General features: G+C 33.1%; 1 protein-coding gene across 1 annotated transcript in view; it reads right to left on the reverse strand.

Annotated features, from left to right (window-relative positions):
* The window catches only part of LOC119644979 (collagen alpha-1(XV) chain), a 448,380-nt gene that overhangs the window by 197,476 nt on the left and 223,057 nt on the right, over nucleotides 1–27,847 (reverse strand). Inside the window, exons 4-7 of the mRNA XM_038044722.1 lie at nucleotides 10,104–10,181; nucleotides 4,281–4,322; nucleotides 2,455–2,502; nucleotides 2,238–2,291 (exon numbers count right to left, since the gene is read on the reverse strand). Coding sequence (XP_037900650.1) covers nucleotides 2,238–2,291; nucleotides 2,455–2,502; nucleotides 4,281–4,322; nucleotides 10,104–10,181 — 222 coding nt within the window. The remainder of the gene's footprint in view (nucleotides 1–2,237; nucleotides 2,292–2,454; nucleotides 2,503–4,280; nucleotides 4,323–10,103; nucleotides 10,182–27,847) is intronic.

Genomic DNA, 27,847 nt, shown 5'->3' on the forward strand with positions numbered 1-27,847 from the left:
GGTTGGCTCGGAAAGTTCTTAAGTAATAAAAACAATTATTGTGTAAAGAAACCAATTGACAGATAGATCTTGAACTTGTTATCGAACTTGCTCGCAACTCCTGCTCACTCAAAAACAAATAACTTTTGAATAGATACTAATTTGACAATATATATGTATATGTATATGTATATATCAAAATTTTGGGTGCGTATTTATGAATACGTATAATATGCTTGCGACAATCCTAGTGATGGATAAAAATACACTTATGTTATCTACGTTGCCGATTAAGTGTTTCTACGTTTTCACGCATGAAATGAAGGAAAATAGATTAAAATTGAAGAGCGAATGGAAGAAATCGTAAACATAAAGTTTAGTTATTAATGATTTAATCCAAACTTGCACAAGCACAATAACAAATGATAAAACAGAAGAGTTGCCAAGTCAAACAAAAAAAAAGGAAATTTTTATTATTATATCTTAGAGATCAAAATAGGAAAATATTACGGTCGGTATACAAGGACTTTCCAAGTACGAATTGCGAAATTGGGTAGACGGAAACGATGGACAGACCTTAAGGAAACTTTTGTACGCATTTCAAATACCTTTTCAAATAATATTCAATATTTATATTTCCTGCAGCGGGAGAAGGGAACCAGATTTAGAAAAAATTATTTCTTTCCTATTTATTATCCGTTCTGAATGAGACTAATTGACATGTGTTTGAGCGGAATCTGCGCTTGACAAGGCATCTTAACTTGACATAATTTCCTTCTCTTTTTTTTTTTTTTTTTTTGCTTTCCGTGTCTCTCTTTCTTTAGCGCACAAAACTGAAACGGATGTTTAATATTTTAAAAGTTTTCTGTTTTTCTTTTCTTTTTTGTTTTTTTTTCATTTTTGTATTGAACATGTATTGAAGTGGTCATCTGAAATTTTTGGCTATATATATTTTTTTTAGTTTACGTGTTTATACGTGAAAGTCGGGAGATTGTTTTCGGAAAAATCCATTTTAGTTTTTCACAACATAAACAGAATATTGTATGCAAAAGGAACAAAACAGAAAGAAAAAAAAAAAAAAAAAAGATGCAGGAAGCACAAATTTAAAAGCCTGTGACACACATAGAGATTATATGGAAATTCGATAAAATTTTTCAACTTCTACAACTTACCGCAAGCGTATGCTTCGATTCGGTAGATATCTCTGTATTTATGCTATTTTGTATACGTATATGGGTATGTTCTGTGTACAGAAAAACCTTTTTGTCGTTGACATGAGTTAAATTGTGTGCATTTTTTCTTTTTTCTCTTTTTTTTTTTCTGGACACTTGGGTATATGCGACGAAAAGCAATTGTTTCAAAAACAAAGAAGTCATTTTCAATTTTTCAATGCTAAATATTGAAAGAGATAAACCAAAAGCACAAAGCACACCATCTTTAATTTATTGAGGGTTAGTTATACATAACATTTCTTTCCTTCTTCTATTGCTACTTTCTTCTTCTGCTTCTTCTTCTTCTTCTTCTTTTCCTTCTTCTTCTTCATTTTTTCTTTTCACTTCAGATTCGTCAAATTCGTATAGCGTCTTGAAAAAGTGGAAATGAATACCACCCCTTTAAACAGTTCAACTGGCGGAGTCGATTTAGCGGGTTTTCTCTATCTAAGTGCCAGTTTGTGAAATATCTGCCCATTGAAAATATTTTTTTTACCTCATAATTGTGTCTGCAAAAGAGAGCTTCATCTTAAAATGCATTTTTTGCATTTTAGGCAAATTTGCAAGTCGGCTAAGTCGAGCCTCATCACAATTACGAGAACATAACGATGGCAGTCTTTGTTTTTTTTTTTATTTTCTACCTTCAAAATCTTCCGGCTAAAATCCGTTTAAGTAAATCGTATATTTTTTTCCGTGTAAATTCGGAAATCAGGGTGACTGGAGTGAGATAGACAGACCGAATATGTAAATATTGCTTTAACTTTATACAGTAGGCTAAAAGGTGCCCTTAGTACAACATATAAAAATCGTGTTTAAGATCAAAATCATTAAATCGTTATAGCCATCAGATTTATTAGAAACTCTTACTAAGCTAGAGATGAATTTTAATAATAATAGAAAACAACAGCAGCCGAAGCCTAATGTTATTTATCGAACTTAATATTAAACAATTCGTATTTTTTGAACATGAACTCTGATCTCATAAGAGGTTAGTAGTAAGTTAATATCAAAGGGTTTCATTAACTTTTATCGATTTGTATTACTCACAGTATTCCATAAATTTACATCGGCTAAATCGCCCGTATCTTCGAGTAGTGGCAACTTTCACAACAATAACAAATGAAAAAGGAAAATAATAAATAATAAGCAATTTAATAAACAAATTAGATAAATGAATTCAAGTAATTGAAAAATAAACATATTAACGAAAATAAAATTAAATTCAAAATATAAAAACAAAAATAATCAAATATTTATAGCATACCACTCCAGAACTTCCCCAATCAATAATTTCACCATCTTCAAATAAGTCCTAGAAGAGAAATAAATTAAATTAAGAAAAATAAAAAAAGGAAAAACAAAAATAACAAAAATATATTCATTTTAGGACGAATCCCCTTGAATACCGACTATTTGAGTTGATTTGAAGTCTATTTTGCATTTAGCGAACCCTTGCTTCAATCTCATCTAGTACAATGTGAATCTATTTTTCGCCACCTGTTCGCATGTTTCGGAATGGCGCAATGTTAGCCTAATAAAGTTATTATGTTTATATGTTTTGCGCGATTGCGTTAATTTGTTTTAAGAGCGCACCAAAGGTGCCGAGGAGCGATAAATTTAGATCGTAAAGAAACTGGTCGCGCGCCGCTGCAATAGGCTTCTTACGTCTTGCAACACTCGTCATTTCGCATTTTTATACCCTTTACCATTGAAATGACCTTGAGATGGACGCATCTCTTATTTTATCGATCGATCCAGAATCATTTTCTAACCTCGTCTTCCTGTCCGATATGTTTTTTTTTTTTTTTTCTGTACTCAATCTACCGGTCGCGGTTTTTGAAATAGTTTGATGAAATTTGGTTTAACGACGTGTCCCTATCCCAATGATGAACATTATTGAAAATGGTTCGTAGCGGACCAATATTTCGGCCACTCATCATTAATGCCCTATTCCGAAAAGCCGTTACATGAGAAAATATATATGTAAGGCATAATGAATAAATGTAAGTGATAGAAGCGATAGAAGTTATGGTCGTGAGCATTTAATTGTCTCCATGTCATAGGATTGTACCGCTCATAGGCTGGCATGGACACTCATCATCGTAGGTATTACGCATATTCGTGACAATTTGAACTTATCGACTAGTGAATCGACTAAGCACTGATCGGTTTTTTTTTTTTTTTTTTTTTTGTAGGATATGTAAACATTATTTCATATATCCGAATAGTTATATTCGTAAGACGCCGCTATATGCCTCGTTGACGGTTGGCAAAACTATTGATATGTTGCAAATCAAATTTAGTTTGCGAGATAAGCTTGATGAAGAGTTCACGATGTGAAAATCGTTTAGTGTTCTATTAGATGTTGGGCCTTTGGGTTTATACTCGCTTAAGGTCGCTAACATGTTATTGAACATATTGAGTGATTTTCTTTTCGATACGTTTTCTCTTGCTATTGTCATTGACAAATTGTGGCATTGTTTCGTCTCTCAAATTCCTTCAAACGTATAAATCATGTACATAAGCGCGATTTTTATTTTATTCCCGATTTTCTAGATTTCCTAGATTCAACGAAGAACATCGAGGCAGAAGTACGAGTAGACGGATATTCTCGGTAATACAAAATGGTTTGAGAGCATGTATGTGTGTTTTTAAGAATTTTCATTTTAATTTTTTGCACAGTACGCCATATCCTTTGGTAGTGAGTATGAAAATACACGATGAGCAATATGTTGCAAATAGTATTCACGTAACGTAATAAAACAACTATCCGTTTGCTTTTGAGGTGTAAGTTGTAAGCAATTTAATGCATTTACGCATCCTTAGTCTAAGGAGATCTAATAAACGGAGGTCTTTCAACTCCAAGTTTGCGAATATAAGCGGAGAGAGAAGAACAGAGAAAAGGACATACGGACAAAAGAGGGCATAGGTAAGCATTATCTACTTTAGTTCTGACATTAAGAAAATATATAAATTCTGACCAAAAGCCATGACATAGTAATTGGTCTTAGAGTACACACCGAATCAAATGATAAAAAAATATATAAAAAATATATAAAAAAGTAATATAAACAAAAATATAATACATACCAATCCGGAACTTCCAGATTCTAAGAAATTATCAGATAAAATCTAAAATTGAAAATACAAAAAGAGAAATGAAAACAAAAATCAAATAAAAAGTAAATTAATTAAACAGAAAAGAAAATAAACGGACGTCTATTACTTGTATTCTCCACGCCAACCAAGTTAAGCTCAATGTGGTATAAAAATTAATTGATTTCCTTATCTATTTACTTTTTAAATTGATTTTTTTTTTTTTTTTTTTTTGTAGTACTCGGTCACAGTCATTCCACGTGCACGTGATGGTGGTGAAGAACGATTATGAGTAGAGGGAGAAGGAAAATGATTATAGTATTTATGTACGTTTTGACTCGAAAGTGGAAACATCCACAACATTATTGGAAACACCAGCATAGGTAGGTTGTTCCAAAGGCAGGTAGTACAACAACGTTAAAGAAAAAAAATTTGCGATAGTGTATTGTGCGGATGGATTATGGGCAACTCGAATAAGAATGGGTGAGAACGCTGAGAAAAGCTTCGCTTAAAACAAAATTCATTTTTACATCTATGGAACATTTCTGCTGGACGTACTTATAAAATGCATTAACAAATAATAGCCCACTTCATGCCGATACTCGAAGGCATTTGAATTCTCTGTTACAAACGGTCTGTGCTTTCCAGACAAGATGCGGAAGCCTACCCATATGCGAATCGTAGTTTAATCCACTCCATAGAGGGTAATACGATTGAAATCTTCATTTACTCAGTGAATCACATTCCTCAAAGCGCACACGAGCCCAAGAGTTTGATTTATGTATCATGACCGTGTAAATAAAAATTAGACTTGGGTATACATGCAACCAGTGCGTTAAAGAAGATAAGCTCGGAAATGGAGCCTTCCGAAAACCAGTAGTAATGAATGTAAGTTCTGAGGAAAAATTACCAACAACCATACGTTGATACCGAATGTGCATATATAATGCGCACATATATAATATAATTGGAAACGAGCTGAAACAAAGGTCAATACTATCGAAGGCAACAATAAACAATAAGTTCTGAACGCCCTTGTCACACTTCGCAATCGAATATCGTGTAAGCTTTGAAGCATCGCCAGATTAGTTATTAAACGTGCAACGACTTTCAGTAAAGCAGGAAGAACGCTACTTACACGAAAGTTATCAGGGAAAATACAGGATGATTTTGCCCAATATGAGTTATCGTCACTATGTTCCAGTAATCGGATAAATGAACATCAATGTCATTATGCGAATTAGAATATGAATCAAAGGTTCTTTTTGTTCGTGTGCTGGTGCGCGTATCTTTGGGCTTTAAGACCATCCTCAGCAGTAAATAGCATAGAAATGCAATAAAATTATGTCGGGTTACGCGTTTTGTTTCCGCAATGGGACGTATCTTTAAGTCCGATATTGATGAAGTCTCTGAAACTTTATTCGACAATTACTATTTATTTATTTATTTTTTTTTTTTTTTGATATTTTTATATAAAAGGGTGTATTACATCAAAGACTGACTAGGAAAAAGAAATCAAATATGTCCTCAAGAACATCGAAGCTACTGTGAATTTACTAAAACATTTTTGCATTATGGGCATCTAGTCTGCATAATAGATAACAATTTTGCACATATCTAAATCACATTTAATAAAATTGAAAGAAAAAAGGAAAACAAAAACAAGGAGAAATGCATACATAAAATGTGCACATAACTAATTTAGAAGCAATTAAATTTACAAAATAACTTCATTAAAATATTTTTTTACTTCATTGATGTATATATATATATATATATATATATATTTATTTTTATATAATTTTTTTTTTTTTTTATATTATAACCATCACCGAAGAATGAGGGATATATTCATTTTGTCAAAACGTTTGCAACGCCCAAAAGCAATCATTAGAGACTGCACAAAGTATATATATACTCCTGATGTGCATCAAATCCTAAACCGATTTAAGTATGTCCATCTGTCCGCTTGTCCCTCTGCTTGTATTGTCTGCTCTAAACATTCTCTTGGCCGCAAAACATTTGGCAAAAACATTAGAAGTTCTTTATTACAGGTTGGTGTTGAAAATGGTCCAAATCGATCGAAGGACACGCCTAGAGGACCACGTGAATTAGGGATACGCCCGTTTTTCAAAATAAATCAAAAATTTTTGTTCATTACTCATAAACAAAATCAGATAAAGATACAAAAAAAAAAACAACGCGTATTCTATGGGCGATGCTGTACCATTTGTGCACAAAAATGGGACACATTGACCATGCCAATCCATTATTGTAATGCATCAAAATGAAATTCTTTTTTCAATAGGGCGCAGAAACAAACTTCAAAAATCCCATAAAGTACACAAATTCTTGGTCAGTTTCAAATCTTGAATGCACCTAAATGTGTCCGCCTGTTCATCCGTCCATCTGTGTGCTCGCGCAACTTTGTAGTGTTTGTGGTAAACGCTTTCCCGTTTTCCGTAGCGAAAATTAAGATGTCGCCTACAAATTTGCAAAGAGTTTGGAATTGACTTAAAGTTTTCAAACGACACGCCCATAACGCCCACATGCCTATATACGATAAAAACTTTCATTTTGAAAATAGAAGAAATCAAGTGCGCCCACTCCATGTTATAGAGTATGAGAATTGTGTTCTTTTGCTTGTCTTGTCTTTTTTGGCGTGAAACGGTGATGGGTGTAAAAGATTCGGTTCCGATTGAATTTAATTTTCTTATTTGTTTTTACTTGAAACCGTATCGTACAACAATAGCTAATTGGAGGTAATTAGCAAAACCTAATGATTTATATACGTATATATATATATATAACTTGATGCAATTGTGTATGCGTGTTAATTATTGCTAACAATTTATATTTATTGATTCCAATTTATTCATTCATAATCTAGATTACAAAAACTAAAAAAAAAAAAAAAAGAAGCAGGACGAGTGGCATAACCATAACAGTAGCAGTTTATCAAATTATGATAAATTATTTTATTTTGAAATTGAATTAAATTCAATTTAATGAAATTATTTATAATGAAATTTTAAATTCTAAACAATTGTCGTGTGCATGGCGAGTCGATTATACGAGTACGAATACGAGCACACTATTCAACAATGAAATCACTTTTGAAGAGACATAATTTAACGGATTTCAGTTACCCCCAACCATATTGCTCACGAACATAACAATTCAGTTTTTCGAATAATGAAGGGACAATTTAAGGGAATCGAAAAGGGAAGCGATATGTTCAAAACTGAACAGTGTTCTGAGCAACATTGTTGCGAAAATCAAACTATAAAGCCATGATCGTTTACTTGCCGACGCAGCTGGCGCCTCGCGGAAAGATTGACAAAAATTTTCTAAAAATTTTTATCGGCAAAAAGGTATTAGCATGAAAATGCCGCAATGAAATTTGCTTTTGATGACTTGCTTATAAAAGGATTTAAATAAGCAGAATACTCGTGGACGACAAAATCGTAACACCATCAATAGATGCATTGAAACATTGTACAGATAAACTGGTTTGTGTGCGGTGTTCTTTTTTATGCGCTTTTTATTCGTGCGATTGATTTTACGCGACTTCTTTCGTCTATGCGATCTGTCTTGTGCAAATGTTTGCTATGTCATGTAGCGATATGTTTGCAAAGAGACAGAGAGAGAGAGAGGAAGAGAAAAAGTCAGAAGATGTACATTTTGAACTACGGCGATTCGTATTGAATTATGCATATTATGAAAATAACTCCGTGCTTTTTAATTATGAGAAGTTAAATAATTTCAAATCCCGAAATGCTTATGTTGATCATGTGTTTTATTTGGAAGCTTAACTCGCTTTAGAGAAATAAATTCTAGGACTAATCTTTTAAAAGCGCTAGCATCTAATGCTATCGGCTTTTATTAAAAACTCTACCGAACTTGAGATTCGAACCCACGACCATTGAGTCACTGATACTGGTCGAGATTCCTCACCCTTGGCCACTCAGGCGGATGATAGATGAGATAAAAGTCTATCATCCGTAGGTTTTGCTAATAAAATCGGAAATGTATATGCAACAGTCTGACAGAATGAAGAGTAAGTGTACGACTGACTACCGTCGAACTGTTCACACTCGCCAGTTCTATCTTAACCAACAGGGCGAGAAATAAACACACAAAAATATAAATATTCGATAGAGCGTGGCTGAGTATGACTGGTTTTTTTTTTTCCTTTTTTCCAGAGATAGTTTTAGTATTGTACTATAGACGTGTATGTTCTTTAACGGACTTATCCTCCATTCAATATCAATCAGCCATCCATTCAAAACACTCCAAGGTTTTTGCTAAATTTGAAACTGATATGACTGACTGCCAAAGAACGAAGATGCCTAGATTGATTCATAATCCGATACTGATCAGGGATATATACATGCTGCGTCCTCTGGGCTTCTGAATCTTCCGTTTCTGTGCTGCAAACGTTTTTGTAATACAAACTGCAACTACTTCCCTCTGCAGTGGGTATAAAAATCATTACAAATGCTTTGATCAATTAACTGGAAAACTCCGCGGCCAGTTTCGCACAAAAAATTGTTTCTTTTGTCAAATTTATTGATTGGAGCTCCGAATCAGAATACTTGGATATAGTTTCATATTCAATGGGTTATCCTGAGGCGTTTTATTCATTGAAAAATGCGCTTGTCTTTATCTGGCCACGGCCTGGAATTCTCGAGAAGAATTATAAAAATTGAAACATATACATATATATTCTATAAGTAAGATTTGAAGAAAGGATGTAATCCGCCAATAATTACGCCTGTAAAAGTTCGAAAACTGAAGCATTCTCATATGAAGAGAACAACTTAATATATATTTCGTTATAGACGAGACTGCCATTGAAATAATATCGAGTTGACTATTTTATTACAAGAATGTCATCTTTATTTACTCGTTTACTGGGAAGCAATAATTTTCATAAGATTATGACTTGCAAAGTTTGCAACATTTATCAACTTTTCAATGAAAACTAATTTGCGACTTAAAAGGTCTCAGATAAGGATCACATGGGTCTTATTAACGATACATGGAATGTACATAGTTAGATGGAGTATGAGAAGTATCACTTGGTCAACTGGCAAGCCCGGAAATGCCCGCAAGGGTATCAAGTATTTGCTTCTGTTTGATAATGAAAAGAACTTAAAAGCAGGGAAAAGTTGTTTTTAATTATTTATAATCCCTTCACTTAAAATTATACTTGTAGTGTTGAAAATTGCTTACACGTTTCACCCATCATTAATGAACCAATTTCGTCACTCTATTTCCAGCAGATAATACGAAAACTACAAGTATATGCCTTCTTGATTGGTGGAAGACCGTGAATCAGCCATGCCTGCAGTTTATAGGGTTCCTTAAACTCATGAAACTTTGGATAGGAAACCGACATTTCATACTTAGGTTTGTTGTCAATGGAAGCAATACGACTTCATGCCGTTAATTATTTTAAAGGAGACATTTCCTAATGCGATGTATGTATGTAATCTATGTGACGTTTAGTCAAAAAATTTGGTAAATATATTAAGAGAGCCATGTAAGGATTCATTCGGCGATTCTCTCACTCTTGATAAGATAAATTGTAAAAGATAGCAGCTACGCAAGGACAATAAATTTTCGCATTTGAGTGTTGCTTTCTATGCATATTTTTGTATTTCAACGTTATAGGTCCATAGTTTACTTATGTATAAACTAGACATATCCGTGATACCTGTAATAGATCCTTTGCATTCATACGAATCTATTTGGCTTGGGATAATTTTTTAAAATAATTTATGCTTTCATTTAGCTTCATAGGGAACTTACCTTTTCTTTGACGGGCGCTTTGCATGTGGTCGATAAAGCGTCTGGATTACCGTAAATATTTAACTTTTGCAATGAGCCCTGTTTGATATTAAATAACAAAAATAACAAAAATTAAATAAAAAAAGATTTGTCGTCCTTATGGAAAAATTTCTAACGAAACTCTAAATGGATGCCCGTAGAAGAGAACAAATTTTTTTTCATAAAATATTTTAAAACAAATTGACAAAAATTGTACACTTTCTCTTAAATGTATGTAACACGTTGCTTAAAAATGTCTGTTGTTGGAAACGTTTGGTTGTTTTTGTTTTTTTTCTATACCCACAACCGAACGATGGAGGTATATTCATTTGGTCATAGTGTTTACAACACCGAAAAGGAAATTTCAGAAAACCTGGAAAATATATATATATGTCTTTCTGTGCCTGTGTGCCTAGGTGGTATACGTTGTTAGCGTTCTCCCGATCGGAAAACAACCAGAAACATTAGAAGCTCTTGCATACAAGTGAGTGTGGAAAATGAATCACATCGGACGGCCAGACGATATGCGCACAGTGGAGCAAAAACTTCAAAAGCAACCCTGGTTGGCTCATTACCCATAAATTATAAGAAATAGAAGAATGTAATTTTCGAAAACTATTTTATGGACGACTCTACTATTTGCGCTCAGAATTGGAGAAAATCGGTCACGCCTACGGTAAGATATAGATAATTGATCGGATTTCCATTTTATTTATTTATTTATTTATTTATTTATTTTTTTTCAATTTCTTGAGGTTTTTCAAGACGAAAGACGGTTGTGGGTGTATACAGGATTCGGCCACAGCCGAATGTAACTTTTTTATTTGTTTTTTTTTTTTTGTGTTTTTTTTTTTTCTTTTTCATTTATGTTACACTTGCTTTGCAGCGGCTATATTGAAATAATAATAATGATGATGACACCCATCATACTGATGACAAGTGTAATGCACACGATGATGACGATGTTGATGCTGACGGCAATGATGACGATATACATATACGTACGTAACGTTGTAAGCGATAGTAACTAAAGTGGCAATTGCATGACATATGCATATAAAGTTAAGTACGTTACTGTTTGTCTTGCCATTGTCATTGTTGTTACTGTTTTTGTACAACATGTTGTTTAACAAGCATTCATTCCCTTATGGATGAGTTGAATGCAAGAGTAACACTTACTCATTAGCATTTTCTATTTACATTTGTATACAAGTAAAAGGAAAAATTGAAAGAGAAGACACAAAAAAAATTGTACAAAAAAGAGGATAGTAGACCAGAATCCTTTTCCTGATTGCCAGACCATATATATATATATATATATATATATACCATATCGTGCACTGCAGGAGACACTGCTAGATTATTTGTTTTAATATTATTCGAAGAATGCTGAGGACTAAACGAATGCGAACACATAATAAAAAAGCACCAAGCCAATAGTCTCTAAAAAGTCTTATAAAATGATTGCAACTCCTATAAAAGCATTAAACATACATACACATACACATACACATACACACATACCCTAACTAAATTTAATTTCAGCGCGGAATAAATAAAATTGTGGACAACTATGTAAGGAAATGTTAAATTATGTTCGCTGGGAGACTGTTTTGCTCTATTTTCGCTTAGACTGTCTATCTCTAACTAAAGTATGCTTAATGCATTTATGTTATTCTTTATGTGATTGTGGAATTTCTTTTCTACTTTAATTTCATTCGCGACCCTGTTGTGCTTTGTTCACTTAGTGAGATTGTTTATATAAATCAGCAGGGTACTCCGCTTGGCAGGATATCATTGTGAGGCCTAAGTAGTTCACCCAATGGACCCTAGAATGCATAGATAATGATGATTTGAGATTTGTCTGTTACACAGTCTTTCCTTCTTTTTTTTTCTTATTTTCCTTTTTTAATGCCCATATTGCGAAGAATGATTAAAGAGAGAAAGCATAATACGTTTACCAAAGTACTTTTAAGGCGAAAAGCATATCGTTTTGTAAGCCTTTAAGTCGATTTGTTTAACTATTACATACTTTTATTTTATATGCATGAAATATTTTCCATGCTTCGTAATTTTTTTTTTTTTTTTGCTTTTAAATCCCACCTAACACGCTCCGATAATCATAATCCTCCGGGATGACGAGCAATAGTTCGCTTTGCTTTTTAATAAATAGAATCTCTTTATTCATTTCGTTTAAGAAATATCTATTTTCTTCGAACATCTGTGTGTGTGTGTGTGTGTAAACAAATAAAATGGATTAATTCATTTTGACCTCTATTAGCTTAAATATGTTTTATGCATTAATATGTGTGCGCGATTGTTAAAGAGAGTGTTCATGTTATTTTCTCAACTGACTGTCTTATTTCATTTGGATGTCACTGTGATTTCATTTTCAATTATTAATCATTTCTTTTTTTTCTTGCTAACATCAAGGGAACGTATATAGTGTCACTAAAAACTGTCAACAAATTAAATAAATGACAATGTTTTCGCCTGTGTTGACGCAAACATACATATCAAATATATGCACACGTATATATATATATATATATATATACACACATTTGACTGTATGCATATGCAAATATTCATTAGTGTACATTTGCATGCATATAGCTGTGAAGAGAAAACATAACTGTATCTATTCGGTAAAACGCCATTTACAGCCGAGTAAGGGAATCGTATAGCATATATATTAGTGTATGTTTGACTTTTTATTTTATAACTAACTATAAACAAACAAATGCTTTATAAGAGAAATACAAAGTTACTGATGTGTCATTGTGTATGAATTTTATTTCATCGTATTCACATATGTGTGCATACAAAAAATTCCATTCCCTGTAAATTTGCAATTATGAAATCGACCAACAGCTGTTACTAAACCGATATTTTGTGACATAGTTTATTACCGTAAAGACCATTGCCGCTGGCTACTACTAATGATTGTTAGCCTGGATCGCCGGATGATATGCAAATTGTACTATTTGTTTAACACGCTAATAGATCTTGCGTTCTTACGATCCCCAGAACATTTTTAGACTAGATTGACGAATAGCTTCAACCAATGCTTTGATCACAATTTGTAAGCAAAACTATTACCAAAACGTGAAAGAAAATTGTATTTATCCAAAGTTCAACTGTACAATCCAACTCAATTGCCTTAGATTAAATGTTCTTCCATGATCGGGCTTGTATTGCCTACGGATCACCTACCATCGTCATATTTACTTCACAATTTTCAATTTTCTATAATTTTTCAGCGACCATTTGTCATGAACTTGAAGTCAAAATTTTTAGCTTAGTAGATTAGGCATTAATCAATTTGAACATGACCTACGGCCATTAAATGCGAATTTCAATTTATTGCCTCACTTTATGCGATCGTGGACGAAGTGTACAGACCACGGTCAGAGATCCGGGAAAAATTAATTAATTAACTTTAAATATACAATCTTTATACTAACTATATGGGCTGTCTAGTTCTAGTGTTGAGTATAAATAAAAAGAGGATTCAGTTTAGCTTACGCAAAATTTCAAACGATTAGAAGACTTTCTAAAATTGACTTCTAAAAGCGTGTCTCTAATAGCAAACGTTGCGATGGTGTATCAAAAATTGGGTATAATTTATAAAATTAATTTTGGCAATTTCGTGATTTGAAGACTGGGAAAGGCGAGCATGAAGTGTTCAAGATGGGCAATATTAGGTGCTTTTAATCAAAATACTTTCCATCATTTTCCCACCCTTCTGGTAATATGTCGATACCGCGTAATCCGAACAATATTGGTTTCCCAGCGGTCCAATCATCGACCCATTTTCGCACTTCTTCAATTTTCCGGAATCGCGTGCTAGCCAAACCATGCTGCGTCAATTTGAACAAGTGGTAATCAGAAGGCCCCATATCTAGTGAGTATACTGGGTGTCGTGAAAGTTCCAATTCGAGCTGCAGCAGTCTATCCGTGACAAATCTTGTAATCTATGGCCGAGCGTTGTCATGCAACAGGACGATTTTGCTCCTTTTAGCCGTTATTGCTGGTTCATTTTCCAAGAACACATCGTTCAATGTGGTCAACTGCCGTCGGTGAACATTTGCAGTGGCAGTGCCATTCAGTTTTAGCAGCTCGTGCACCTTGCTGATTCGATCCGTTTGCACAGCAAAACTTTATGGCCATGAAATGTTCCTCTTGGGTGTCGATATGGATGGCTCTCCTGGACTAATCAATGACTTTTTGAGCTTGGAATTGTCGTAGTAGACCCACTTTTCATCGCCAGACACTGCACGGTGCAGGAAACCGCGAAGTTGAAAGGGTTTCAGTTAATTCCCCCTCTTTTGGATTTTTCCCACCGCACGTAAACGTTTATAAATGGTTGCTGAGTCATTAACTGCTGAGCCATTCGGAACTTCTTGGTGACTTTCAGCTGGGTTCTCATTCAATAAGTCTTGCAATTCATTGTCTTGCAACTTTTACGTATTTCCAGACCGTTCCAGAACCGACAATTCGGCGCAGTATCGCCATAAGTTTCTAAAAGTTTTTGATAAGCTTCGGGAGAAGATTTCTTCAAATCAACCAAAAAAAAAATAATGAACGACGAAATAGGAATTTTAAGCGTTCCATGATTAGCGTCTGTTTGCACTGAATATCTCAATAATACTAAACTGAAAACTGTTATTTCAGATAGAGGAAGGTCGAAGTCATCGAATTGAATCGTTATGTACAATCGTATTTCCCCTTTCTTTATCATTTTTGACCTATGGAACTCGCTGGCCGAAAGTTTTCACACAACTAATAGTTGAACTTTTTTCCTTCTTACCATATGGATAGAAGACGATTATGATAGATTTGGCCTGTTGAGCCTGTTTAGATCAGAAACTAAATATTCAATTTGAATCCGTCACTTAGAGCACTTCTTTACAACCATTATGAAAAGTTCAATATGTTCGATCACTGTCTGCTACTTGTCGCACGATGAAAACTACCTCAAGCTGATTCTTTCAAATAAAACGTACTTTTCTCGCATCCGATGTGATATATATATTGCAGACAGTATTTGTAGGGTTGAGGTAAAAATTCGAAAGTCTTATTACAATGTGCTTACGAGTCGTGATTACGCGCATTGTAGTAACCTAAATCTAAAAAAAAAAAAAATAAAAAAATAGTATAGTTGAACTGAAGTTGAACTATATTACGATCCCCATTATATAAATGATTCGTGTCTTTACATTTCGATTTATTGTTTTAAACTTGTCGAGAATTGAAAAACATTTAAAATTCGTGATTTTTTGCTAAAGGTAAGCCCGGGCCTAATTAGTTTGGTCTAAGTTATTGGTAAACATATATTAGCGGAGGTGTTTCGTCATCTGCGTCGACTTTAGCTATAAAATGTATCACAACTATGATCTGATCTTGACGGCTTCCGAAAATAAGCAGTTCTTCTTTCGGATAGACGATCTCTCCAAGGAGTCGAATTACCGCTTATTCAAAGCTGAGCAATAAAAATGAATACTTATACAGTTACGGAAGCGCATAAAAGCTTGTAAATAACATTTGTTTGTGCAACACAATGATTGTTATGATTCCCCGGTGTGAAGAAAGGTTTTTACTTCATTTATCGTTGCCCCTGCATTATGTCTACCATCCTTTGCTTCGCCTTCACCGCTTTACGTGATGTTATTTGATAAATGTTCTCGCAGAAATTGTTGATGGTTATGTTGTTTTTTTTTTTTGTTGTTGTTACTGTTGTTGACGTTATTGCACATGACACTGTTTTCGCTTGAAAAGAAACGCAACACCATTACAACCTTTGTTGCACCCCTTACCACAATTTCTATTTCTCTTTTCTTTTTTTTTTTTTGTATTACTTTTTGTTTTATTTCGCTTAACGCAGATTATTTATGAAAAGATACAACTTTGCTGATATTTGAACAACTATAGTTAAAACTGTCAGAGGTAGTTGCGAAACTAGTTAAACAAATAATAAAAATGTATATTAATTTTTTATTTATTTATTTTCATTTTTTTTTTTTTTTTTTCTTTTCATTCCGGAAGTAGATATAAATTAATTTTTATTTATATTTTGTTTTCATTTTATTTTTATTTTTATTTTTTTTTTTTTTTGTATTTTCAATTATTTCTTTGTTGAAGGAAATGCGGAGGAGTGGAAAAATTTCATTCAACTTCAATAGTGGGAAACCGCATGTAAATGCGATGAAAAAAGTTACACAATATTTTTAAGAGTAATTCGTGCCCAGGTTGAATATGTTTAAATGAAAAATATATTTTTCATACATACATTTTTCTAAAAGGTACTATGTGTAACTAATAACGAATGCCTTAAATTTTCTTTCGAAATACCTTAGGATTTTTTTGTTTTTTTTTTTATTATAGAAATTTTTATTATTGATCATTTATTTTGAAATGCAGGTAATCCGCTTACATACAATAGAAATTTGTTTTGTCTTCTTGCCGTGTTAGAAAGCAGAACTCTGTATGCATTAATGCGAAGTCGGTACACTATACCGACTAACTTCACATCATCAGATCATCAGATCATATTTGTTTATATACTATATTGAAATATAGGCGATATACTTGCTGTGGAAACGATCACAAGAAAGTTTATATATTATTCTGGCGTAGAGTTTTTTCTTTTCAAATATGATCAATTTTCGTTCAGTTTTTCAATTCATTTGCTTCGTTTCCTAAGTGACACGCCTGAAGTTTTTTAAATTTGCTCTATGCGCTAGCAATTTAGTTTAGTAATGAGAAGTTTTCAGGCCCAAGATATTTTGCACTTTAAAAAATAGCTAGCATTGCTATTCGATCCAGCTTAGTGACTTTATAACTCGCATAGTGGAACTTTTTATCTTTCTTTTTTGTACTAAAATAATTGATTCTCTCCTGCGTTACGCCTAAGCTTGTTTTCGTGACTTTTTGCCACAATTTTGAAATAAATATAAGTAGTGCATATGAAATGCTTACATACATCATTTTGCATATTGTATAGGTAGTGGTATTCTTCACGAACCACTTTACAAGTGAACTGAAAAAAAAAGTTTTCTTTTAAGTATAACCAAACTCGTGTTAAGCCATATTCAACTCACGAGTGGTAATTTTGAAAGCTTCACTTGAATTTTGTTCCCGCAAAGTCAAAAATAAAACGCAAAAGGAAAGGAAAAGTGTAAGAAAGTTTCATAGAAAGATGATACTTGAAAAAAGAAATGTAGAAGAGAAATCAGAATAAAATGGAAAACTATCAAAAGAATATGTTAACCTAGAGTGGTGCAACGGTACGTACCCCAATGCATTGTTAAACTTTTCTGTTGAAACAATACACGCTTATGGATAATACATTCAATGCATGGATGTATGCCTTATTTGTGTGTACGTGCGTATGCGTGTGCGTGCGTGTGTGGTGCGTTTAGTATATCAATGCATACTTATCAATGTTATAAAACTATATTCTTAAGTTTCGTTGGATTTGCAAACTTTAAGTTTACTTTGAGAGTCAGATTTACTTCTTGGCAGAGAAGAAAAAATAATAAAAAAGAAGAAGGTAAAAACACGAAAAAACACATTGAATATCCATAGAGAAAGTTTCAGAATTATGGACGTGCATTTCTGTATGAAACCTAAATTGATAAAATTTGCAAGTGCGTGCAACTACTCTCGTTGAAGGGTAGTAAATGGGATGCAATAAATATTAGCTTAACTTGCTTTCTTTTTTACCTTCTACGCTTTACACGTACCCCTCGAGGGACGAAACTAAGTTTGTCTTTCTGGATGGATGTTAACATTCAAAAAAAAAAAAAAAAATACAACAATCACAATGCCTTGTGAGAATTTTTTGATTTGTATATCTTAAGTTGATTCAGTTATTATTATCCGGCTATTCATTCTTGCTCGTGCTCTATCGTTGAAAATCTCTGAACCGACATATGCATATATATTCGAATATCCGCAATAGCTATGAATGTGCGTGACTTACGATTTATAGCAATTTAATAAAAAGCTTTGCTCTTAATTCAGATAAATGCATAAATAAATTTTGCATTTTTTATGATTAATAAGACATCATCCACTTAATACAAGTTTTAAATGTGACAACTAAGTTTCTATATTTATTCAGGATATTTATTGTAATTTTTTAATCAATTTATGAAAGGACTTCATACTTGTAATGATTATTGTTATTATTAACAATAGGTTCGCTGTTGCCGTTTTGCGCCCTACTTCGATGTAATAATAGACCGGAAAGAGTTAACAAATGATTCTGATTGATTGGAAATTTTATGTGCCTGATATCAGCTGTCTGTCTGTCTCTCTCTCTCTCTCTCTCTCTCTCTCTCTCTCTCTCTCTCTCTCTCAAGCAAGATATGCAATGCCCTCCGTTGGCAGAGATAGACGTAGCTTATTACTGTCTCGAAACGAGAAAAGATAGAAAGAAAAAGTCGAGCGATATTAAAAATGCTACCATTAACTCTTCAAAACTAATTAAAAAATTTATGATATAAATCTTAAAGGTTTTTTATAAGATACAACGGGTACATCTAGTATTAAATGGCACAAGCGCAAACATGTATACATGCAACTGCCTGAATAAGAGCGGTGAGTAACATTTTCAACATTAAATCTGTACGCATTTCATTAGTAATAATTAAGGGGGATAAGTAATTCAAATGCATTGAATTATGCTGAAGTATAAAGAAAACATTAAATGATATAAATGATAGAACAGTTGGAGAATTATGGCAATGAGATATCCTATTACATGCGGTTAGTGCAGTCCTCGATGCAATTAATAGTGAATTAAAAGTGAATATTGGCTAAAACAGAACTCAACACCGCACTCCGGCACCTACAGAAAGTAGTCAGTCCCTCCATATGGCGAAGGTTACAGGCTTTAGCTGCAAAAATATACACGCAATTTATTTAATATATCGACAAAGCAATTCCAATGCAAAAGCCAGAAAATCATTTAGCCTAATAATCTGACAAACGTTTAGGTTGTTATTATGTTAAGAGGAAGAGCCATTCTAACAGAGGCAGAGAGACAACATTCTTTTTTCCTTTTTCTCTTCCTGAAGTGGAACGGATACATAATAGAATAACTACTCGCAGAAAATCACTCAACTTGTATTTTAGTGTTTAGAATGTTAATACATTCTATGAAAGATACTGAAATGTGTTACATCGAGCCATTCTGGTACCGATTTAAAAAAAAAAATCTAATCGAACCTATGAGCTTATAGTTCAAAAATTGTGCAAAAGATTTCAAAAATAATATATTTTGTATGACAGGCGAATAATGGAATGAAAGATTTCATTTTTCGATCAAAAGCCAGTCATGTTCTCTATGATAAAATACTGTTTTACAATATTATTCTAAAGATGTTGTGAAACGTATCGAAATTGCTAGAGATTCGTGCCTTGCTGTTTCGAAGAAATTCTGCTTTCAAACTGAAAAGCCGTTTAAAATTTTGAAATCGCGTTATAAACATGTTTTCCTTTATAAGAAATTTTTCATCAATTTCTCTGATTGCCACGATTATAAAACGGCCCGGCCCGGCCACATTCAAATAGTCTTTCTCATTTTCCTTTCCTGACCGACGATATTATGCTAGACCGTGCAATTTTTGTCGCATCGATCAAACACAGAATCGTATGTTTTATATCTTAGGTGCTGCGAAATGACGAAGAAAAGGCTTTACTTTATATAAAACTTTATCTTAAACCTTGAATGTATTGGCACTAATATCTTCCCGGTCGCTTTCAGCATCGTTCGTCTCGATAACGCTACACTGACATATGTGTGTTTGAGAAATGCTTGCGAAACGAATATATAAACGCTCTCTAAACACATCTGTTAGTGCATGAGAGAAGCTAGAAGCCGACAGAATAAGATATCATAACGTAACCTTCTAGCAATGTTTTTTTTTTCCTTTTTTCATAAGCATTTTTTCGAGATAGAAATTTCAAAGAATAAATTTCCGTTCGGGTGAGTTCTCTCCATATTCTTGAGAGTTCGAGACATTTATTTAATTAATGGAAATAAAAATTGTTGTCTGAGAAATTTACCCTTCAATTTTCGAATTTATTCACAGGAAAAGAGATTGTTGTAAAGGGTTTTTTTTCCTTCAACATTAAGCATTTCCAACATATTTCAATTTTTTGCGTTGATTTTTATCACTCATACTCAATGTAACTTTGTTGACAAAAGGTATAATATATGTTTATTATAAACTTGTTAATATTGTATATATGAATTTTGTTATGGCATTACTAACTGGAAAGATGCACTGATTTTCATATATCGTTTGTATACTGATAAAATGAGGTAAACTTGTACAAATACATCCATCCATCTATCTGTTCCCGGACTAATCCAAATGTGATCACAGTACTGAAATACTAAAGGTATGTCCTGAGACCCTCTTTCTTAAGATCAACTTTTTATTGTAGGACAAATTTTTGCTGATGAAATCGCAAATCTCACAACTTGGCAAGTTCGAGCGGCGTAAGTAAGGCTTCTCAAGTTTTGTGTTATTTAAAAATTTTTGAAGGTAAATGCTTAACTTTTTGCCTTCATTTTATAAGATACCACATGAAAGCCTATACTATACTAAATAATTGAAATATCAAATTATATAAGTAAAAAATTTTCAAAACTTTATCACCCACACTCGAGACGTATGATTTTTATAATACAAATGTATTTCAATTTTTATGACGAGTGATGATGAGTGCGAAAGTTTCGACTTAACCCTGCTCTTGTCGCAACTTTATTTAAAATTAAATTTAAATCAATTTCATTTTTAAATTGAAAAATGAAAACAATAAATGGTTGCATACGAAGGGTATCGTCTCCGTAAAAGTTGGCGAACAATAATATCGTCATTTATAAGGCAAACAACAACCGCAAAATGTCACTCAGTTAAGCCTGCATGGCATCTCTTTATGCACATACACAATAGACGTACATAAGTGGACGGGATGTTTTTATGCTGCTCATCGTATTATAGATTCCGGCTTCGCGTGGGCGTTCCTACAACGCATGCATTTGAGCGAAGCTATCAAATATATATCATTTTCAGTTATGGTTTCCCTTTAATTAAATTATAAAATTTCACATATACATAAAATTTTATTTTGTTATTATTGTTGCTTTTTTTTTCGTCCATTATCGTTAATAATAATAATAATAATAAAAAACCAAAAAAGAAATATTAAATAAATAAAATAAAAAGTTTGCGAAAATAATGATAGAAACAAAAAAAAGGAGACAAAAACATACATAAAATTTTGAACGAATCGCTGATTTATTTGTGCATATGTGTACATATTTTATAATAATTCGCTTTTAATTAATGTGTTGTGTATAAAATGTTCAACATACATAAAAATCCAATTAAATTTTATTATTATTGGCTTCTATGAACACATAAATAAATTAATGCTATTTGCACAATAGATGAAGAAATATTTGCACTGAAGTCTCTGCGCCCTCCGCTACACCGCAATCGATTTGATCATATCGGCTTCTCTGTAAATAAATCTAAGAGTGTCCCTGCACCCATATCTCACTCCATACGAGTGTGTCACCATCCATTGGTCCCTGTATTGAATGAATTGAGTATGTCCCTCCATCCATATGTCGCCATGTGCAAATATATTAAATCCGCAATTACCTTCTCTACAAGTTTCTCTTATTTTAGTTTAAATATCTCTGCAGAGGCAAGAATTAAACTAAACTCTGGGCTCAAAATCATATAATTAGTAGTTAAGACCTTTCAAGTGCCGCGTTTTAAAACCTAGTGTCATGGAGTGTTAAGTGAGGCACAGTTTTCCTTTGCAATCAACGATCATTTACGTCGCCAAATTGTGTTAAATTGAGAGTCGTTAACTACGCGACGCCAACGACATGAAATGCTCACGGAAATATTTCGGCGAACAAGTTGTTACATAAAAATAATGACACTGGATGCTTAGCCGTTAACTATTTAAATAATTGATTGAATTAATTTGTTAGCGATCTCCTCAACTAAAACGTTCAAGTATTGTTTGACTTTTGACTTAATAATCTGATGAAACGCTAACGTGAATTCTGCGAGTACTCAGCCCGATTCAACTTTCATTCGGAATTGTTACAACTTTTCGTAAATCGAACTGTTTGTCATCCTTCGCTAATATGATTGTTGCTTGAAATTTCTAAAAACAAAAACCTGGACATCATCGCTTTTGTATATATATATATAAATAGCATTATTAAATATGCATTAAGGATTAAGATATATGACGCATTTTTCATTTAAATTTCGCGGGTAACACGAAATTATTGTTATTTTATTTATTTATTTTTTTTTTTTTTCGTAAGTTGGTGGTACTGTCTTTGACATCTGTGTGAAGTTTCATGTCAATCTATATAATTTCTACAAAGTTACACCTCTTTTTTTATAAACATACGAAAATTTGTTTTTCGATTTCTACTGCGTTTGACTTTGTCGTGCGAAAAATTTGCGAAATAAATATTCCACTATATCTGTCTACGAAAACTATCCCGAACAAATTAAAGATTTGATGCTCGAAAACCGTCGATTGATCATTAGAGACTTTGCTGGTATTTTGACTGGGTAACGTAGACAAAATCAAAGGTACGTTCTGTACCTCGAATAAGTCAAATTTGGATTGGTTCCAAGAATATTTAATTTTTTGAAGGAAAAGCATCGCGTTAACATCTGTGATATCATCATCTCGGACTATCAAGATGCCATGACACATATCATTACGGAAGATGAGGCAACAATCAATCAATGGAGGAATTGTCATCCTAAAGTTGGGTCAAGACCAGGCACTTCTTAGTACTTGTTTCAAGAGCTGGAAGAAACGTTGGCGTAAACGCATTTTGGTCAGACGGAAAGTGCTTTAAAGACGAAAGGTGAAATTGACTAAAGAGCACACATAAAGTAATTTCATTTTATAAACAAATATACGTTACAAGGCGATGGTCATATAGAAATCCGCAGAGAAACATAAGGATAAGAACTGGCCGCACGAAGATTTATTTATGTCCGATCAATAGGTGTGATGCCTTTACGGGTCGACCATTTACTGGAACTAAGACTTCAGACTAATCGTATGTAAACTTGTTGTTTACCGCAATGGGAATTTATCGCAGGTATACTGATATTCGCACTTGTTAACCACATGGCGAGTGATAGCTATATATTATGCTTTAAAAAGTCCCGTGCCTATGATATGTTTCAAATTAGTTTATTTGGTTTGGAATTAAAAAGCAATAAAAATGGGAAGAGTTTCCAAAAGTTTGTTTGACAACTTCACTTATAAATATTTATCGAAATTTTCAGATTTCATGAACACAAAGAGCATGGAAAGATACACTTTTCCTGTTTTTCACTTTAGTTATTCCCATTCCCCAATCGTCTTTGATATGTGGTTTATCGATTTCTATTACATTTCCATACATTATTTCATATTCAAGCTTTATTTCGAACATAGCCAGCCAGTCGTACAATATGTGACTAAATTTATACGCATCCACCACACACTTGTATCCATATTGTACTTAAATGCTCAAATGGTCAAATGCACGAACACTTGTAACATATTGAATTGGATTGGATTGTTGGTAGTGTCTGTGCTGTTCATACAACGTGGACTTTATCGACAATTCACTGGCTAGTGTAACACAATAGAATTTAAGTTTAAATAAACATTTTTTGATTTTTTTCTTCCCCTTTTTTTTTTTTTTTTTTTTTTTCATTTGTTAAGTCAAAAAATAGTTTTAGTAAAAAATGTTAGACAAACGTTTGTTTATGTCCATAAGTGTGAATATGTATGTATGTATGTATGTTCGGAGAACATAGATAAAATTGTTAGCATTTGTAACAATGGCTGCTATATTTCATAGAGTAGATATCAATTGACAATTTAGTTGTGTGCGTTTCAATAACTCAATCAAACGTTATTTAAAAATAACTTAAAGCTGAATGAAAACAAAAATTTCGAAACTCAATTAGGAAAAATGTGGATTCGAAAAAATTGATAAGTCTTTGCAAATTTTCGTTGAAACTCGAAAAGTAAAATTAAATAAAAATTAATTAAAATATAGCGTGCGTGTCGATAATTTCTCGACACTGATCCGTAGATGTCCTCTCGAACAAAAAACACGCATACGCGGCTGTCAAGCTATTATGACATCCTCTCAATGAAGCCATTTTTGTGATTTTCATTATTTGGGAGAAAACCGAACTTTGCGAATTGTTTGCTTGTATTGGTTTTTGATAAAAACAGAAAATATCGTTTAAAAATGTCCCGCATTGATTTGAAATGTGTTACGGCGACTCCTCTGTGTCGAATAAAATAATTTATCGCTACTTTGGTAATTTTAAACGATACGGACACGGCTAATACCGAACGTTGTGAACGCCAAAAAGTTGTAGTTACGTCAGAAAACGTCAAATATATTCTAAAAGTTATTTTTTTTTAGATTATAGGGAACGGAAGTTGCAAGACATAGCGGACGTCTTAAGGATATCAAAATGCATTTTATGCAAAAATTCGAGCACAAGAAAGCTCGCGCTAGCACAATGTCGCCGTCTGACAAATCGCAACGCGGCTGTAATGGCATAATCGTATCAATTGGACGTTAAATTGTTGCCACAACTGCTTCCAGGCATACTTCCAATGGTCAGGGGGGCTATGATCCTATTGTGAAAGTTGAAGTTTTTTTTTAGAATTCCTTTAGAATTCCTCTTCGATAAAGAAGCGCAAGGAATTGGAGCGATAGACTGGTTGCATTGTTATTAAAGAATACTATTGTATATGGATGAATAAAGTCCAAATTGAATGAAAATATTTTTCATTAATTAGTCCCATTACTTATTGACCGACATGTTATCACAATTTTTAAATAAATAAATAAATAAATTGATTGTAGAGAATACTTCCCCTATACGTAATCGCGTAAGGAGTTAGTAAAATATCATCGAAGAACCGAATGCAAATCAATATAGACTCGAATTACGAGGATGCAAGGAATGTGAATTACACGCTTGCGGCTATTGCTATATGAATTTTAAAAGTCGTATTATCATGTAGCATAGCGTTATGAATTGATCGCTTAAACCGCGATACGGCCTCTTTTGAGATAAAACAAGAAAAAGACTTCGAACGCACATTTACAGTTATTGACAGGCGATACGACACGATAAAGAAATACGGGTATAATTCCCCCCGGGGGAAATCATTAAAAACATTGCAGCAACATGATAATGATGATAGAATTTTGTTATATGAGAGAGTTATAAGTAGATGCAATAACTCGACATTCTTTCCATTCTTTGTAGGCATAACTGCATATCTACGCCATAGCCATAGGCTATCGATTTGTTATCTATTCTTTGTTAATCGATTCAGAAATGATTTGACTTTGTTTCATTCTCAACAGAGATTTTCACATAAAAATGCTTTGAATTGAGTCACATATTCACAATATGTGAATATGTGACTCCTTCTTTAGTTAAAGACAATTTTAGAATTCGTAGCTATGTCCAAGATTCTGCTTCCGCTTTTAATTGATACTAAACTGTTTCATAAATATGAAGCCTTTTCCACTGGATACATCTTATAATTTGATAGGCAATCCGTCCATCCATCCATCCATCCATCCATCCAGCCATCCATAAAGTATCCATAAAATAATGTTCAAAATTACTATTACATTATGTAATTGATTTCGAGCTGTACACTAATTAACTTTTGGCATAAGTTACGCATTGAAAGCTTTGCCGAGTTATAGATTCAATAAATTTTACAAGCCGTTCAATGCAAGCATTCTGATGTCACTCTATGGCTGTGTAATGACAAATTTCATGTACGATTTTCTATAAATTGATCATTAATATGTTATTCTGAAAATGCAGACAGAGAAGGCAGAGAAAAGAGAAAGAGAATACTTTTATTCCGTTGGAAGGATTGATATAATTTTGGATAAGAGAAAGGAAAAAAAACTTCTTTCAATGGAAATGAGTCCTTTTTGTCTATTTGTTAAGATGGAACTTGTTGGCCTTCTATTGTAAGCATCTAATGGACCACATGCGGTTTTGTTTATTTGTTTGCGTTTGCTCAAGCAAGTAATTGTTTTTTTATGGAAGGCTTTCTCGCCAAATGTTTACATAAGCTCTCTGCCTGCAAACAATGTCTCTCAAAATAACTTTGTGTGAAACAATTGTTACCACAGAAAAAAAAAAAAAAAAAAAAAGAAAGAAGAACGAATTCCTTTACTTACTTTTACTTCAAGCCTTTAGGTCGTAACTAACTATGTCAAATATGATTATTTTAAGCGCAAAGTATTACAATGTCTGCCTGCGCTTAGGAAAGTTTTTGGAGGTTATTCGCTTATTATTATTTCCAAAGTTTTCGTTTTAAAGCATTTACGCGGTAACAAAATTTATAAACTAAATTTTCTGTGAAAAGGAAAAATCGACAAAAACAAATACAAGGCTGTTTATTCCGCTTTGATAAACTGAAAAGTTAGTGAATGCACGTTCGCGTTTACCTGCGACACTGAGAAATTAAGTGAAAAACTTTTATTTTTATTATTGATAGTTAAAGTGATATTCAATTGATCCTTTTTAATAGTGTTACTGGGAAGCGATAAAAGTTTCATTGAAAACAATTTCCATTCATTTAACGGCAAACATAACATCAAACGATTAATCACTTCAAAGATCTTCAATATCGAGTGATGAGTGGTAAGTGGTGATTGCATTGGCTTTTTACTACTCAGTCAGACATCTCAACAGAATAAGAACTTAGAAGAACTATGCAAGACCCATTGAACTATTAATCTAATTAAATATCGTTCTGGAGCATAGTTTTAACGCTCTACAAGGCATAGAAAGCGAAGCAAACATGTGCCCACCCACGATCCAGTAGAGATAGTCAAATAACTTCTGCAACGATCACGAGTGATAGTTCGATGTGGTCTTTGAGTTGGCGGTGAAGTTGTGCCATAATTATCCTAAAACTGCCACTGATTCGACTGTGACGGCGTTCGCTTGTGGCTATGAATGTATGTCACATATATTTTCACCTGTGTGGCTCCACGTGCCAGACACCTCATAATTATCAGATAATTAAGAATGGAAGAATTAAAATGCAATCTTTTATGAAAGGAAACCGAAAAAATGTCAAGATTCACTAGTGCCACCATAATTAAACCGTTTTATGTCTTATGTCAAGTGATGTAAGCTAAAATATTTAATCCAATTGCACTTTGTAATCTTTTTTAGACAAAAACTCAATTGAAACGTAACTCCTTTCATAAAATTAAAAACATCTGGCAACAATTTCTTATTCGTAAGCAACTTGTCAAATAATGCATAGGTCGATAAGTGCCGGTACTCGGTAAGAAAAAGTACTTTGTATTTTTTTTTTTTTTTTTAATTTTTTATTTTTGCCGCAGCATTTAAATATTTTTGAACATTTCATTGCCTTTTCTATGGAACAATTTGTCAGTCAGTTTCAACAATACCGTCATCGCTTCACGAAAATCTTTTTTCCGTCGAACATTTTATTGTTATTTGCAAACAGATATTTGTCTCTGGCGTACAGATTCGAAGAATACGTCAATTGGAGCAGAAATTTGAACTTCATATTATGCAATCTTGGCCAACGACTTGTCGTAGGGTGAATCTGCTCGACTG

The sequence above is a fragment of the Glossina fuscipes genome, unplaced genomic scaffold (genome assembly GCF_014805625.2).
Source record: "Glossina fuscipes isolate IAEA_lab_2018 unplaced genomic scaffold, Yale_Gfus_2 1, whole genome shotgun sequence".
Lineage (NCBI taxonomy): Eukaryota > Metazoa > Arthropoda > Insecta > Diptera > Glossinidae > Glossina > Glossina fuscipes.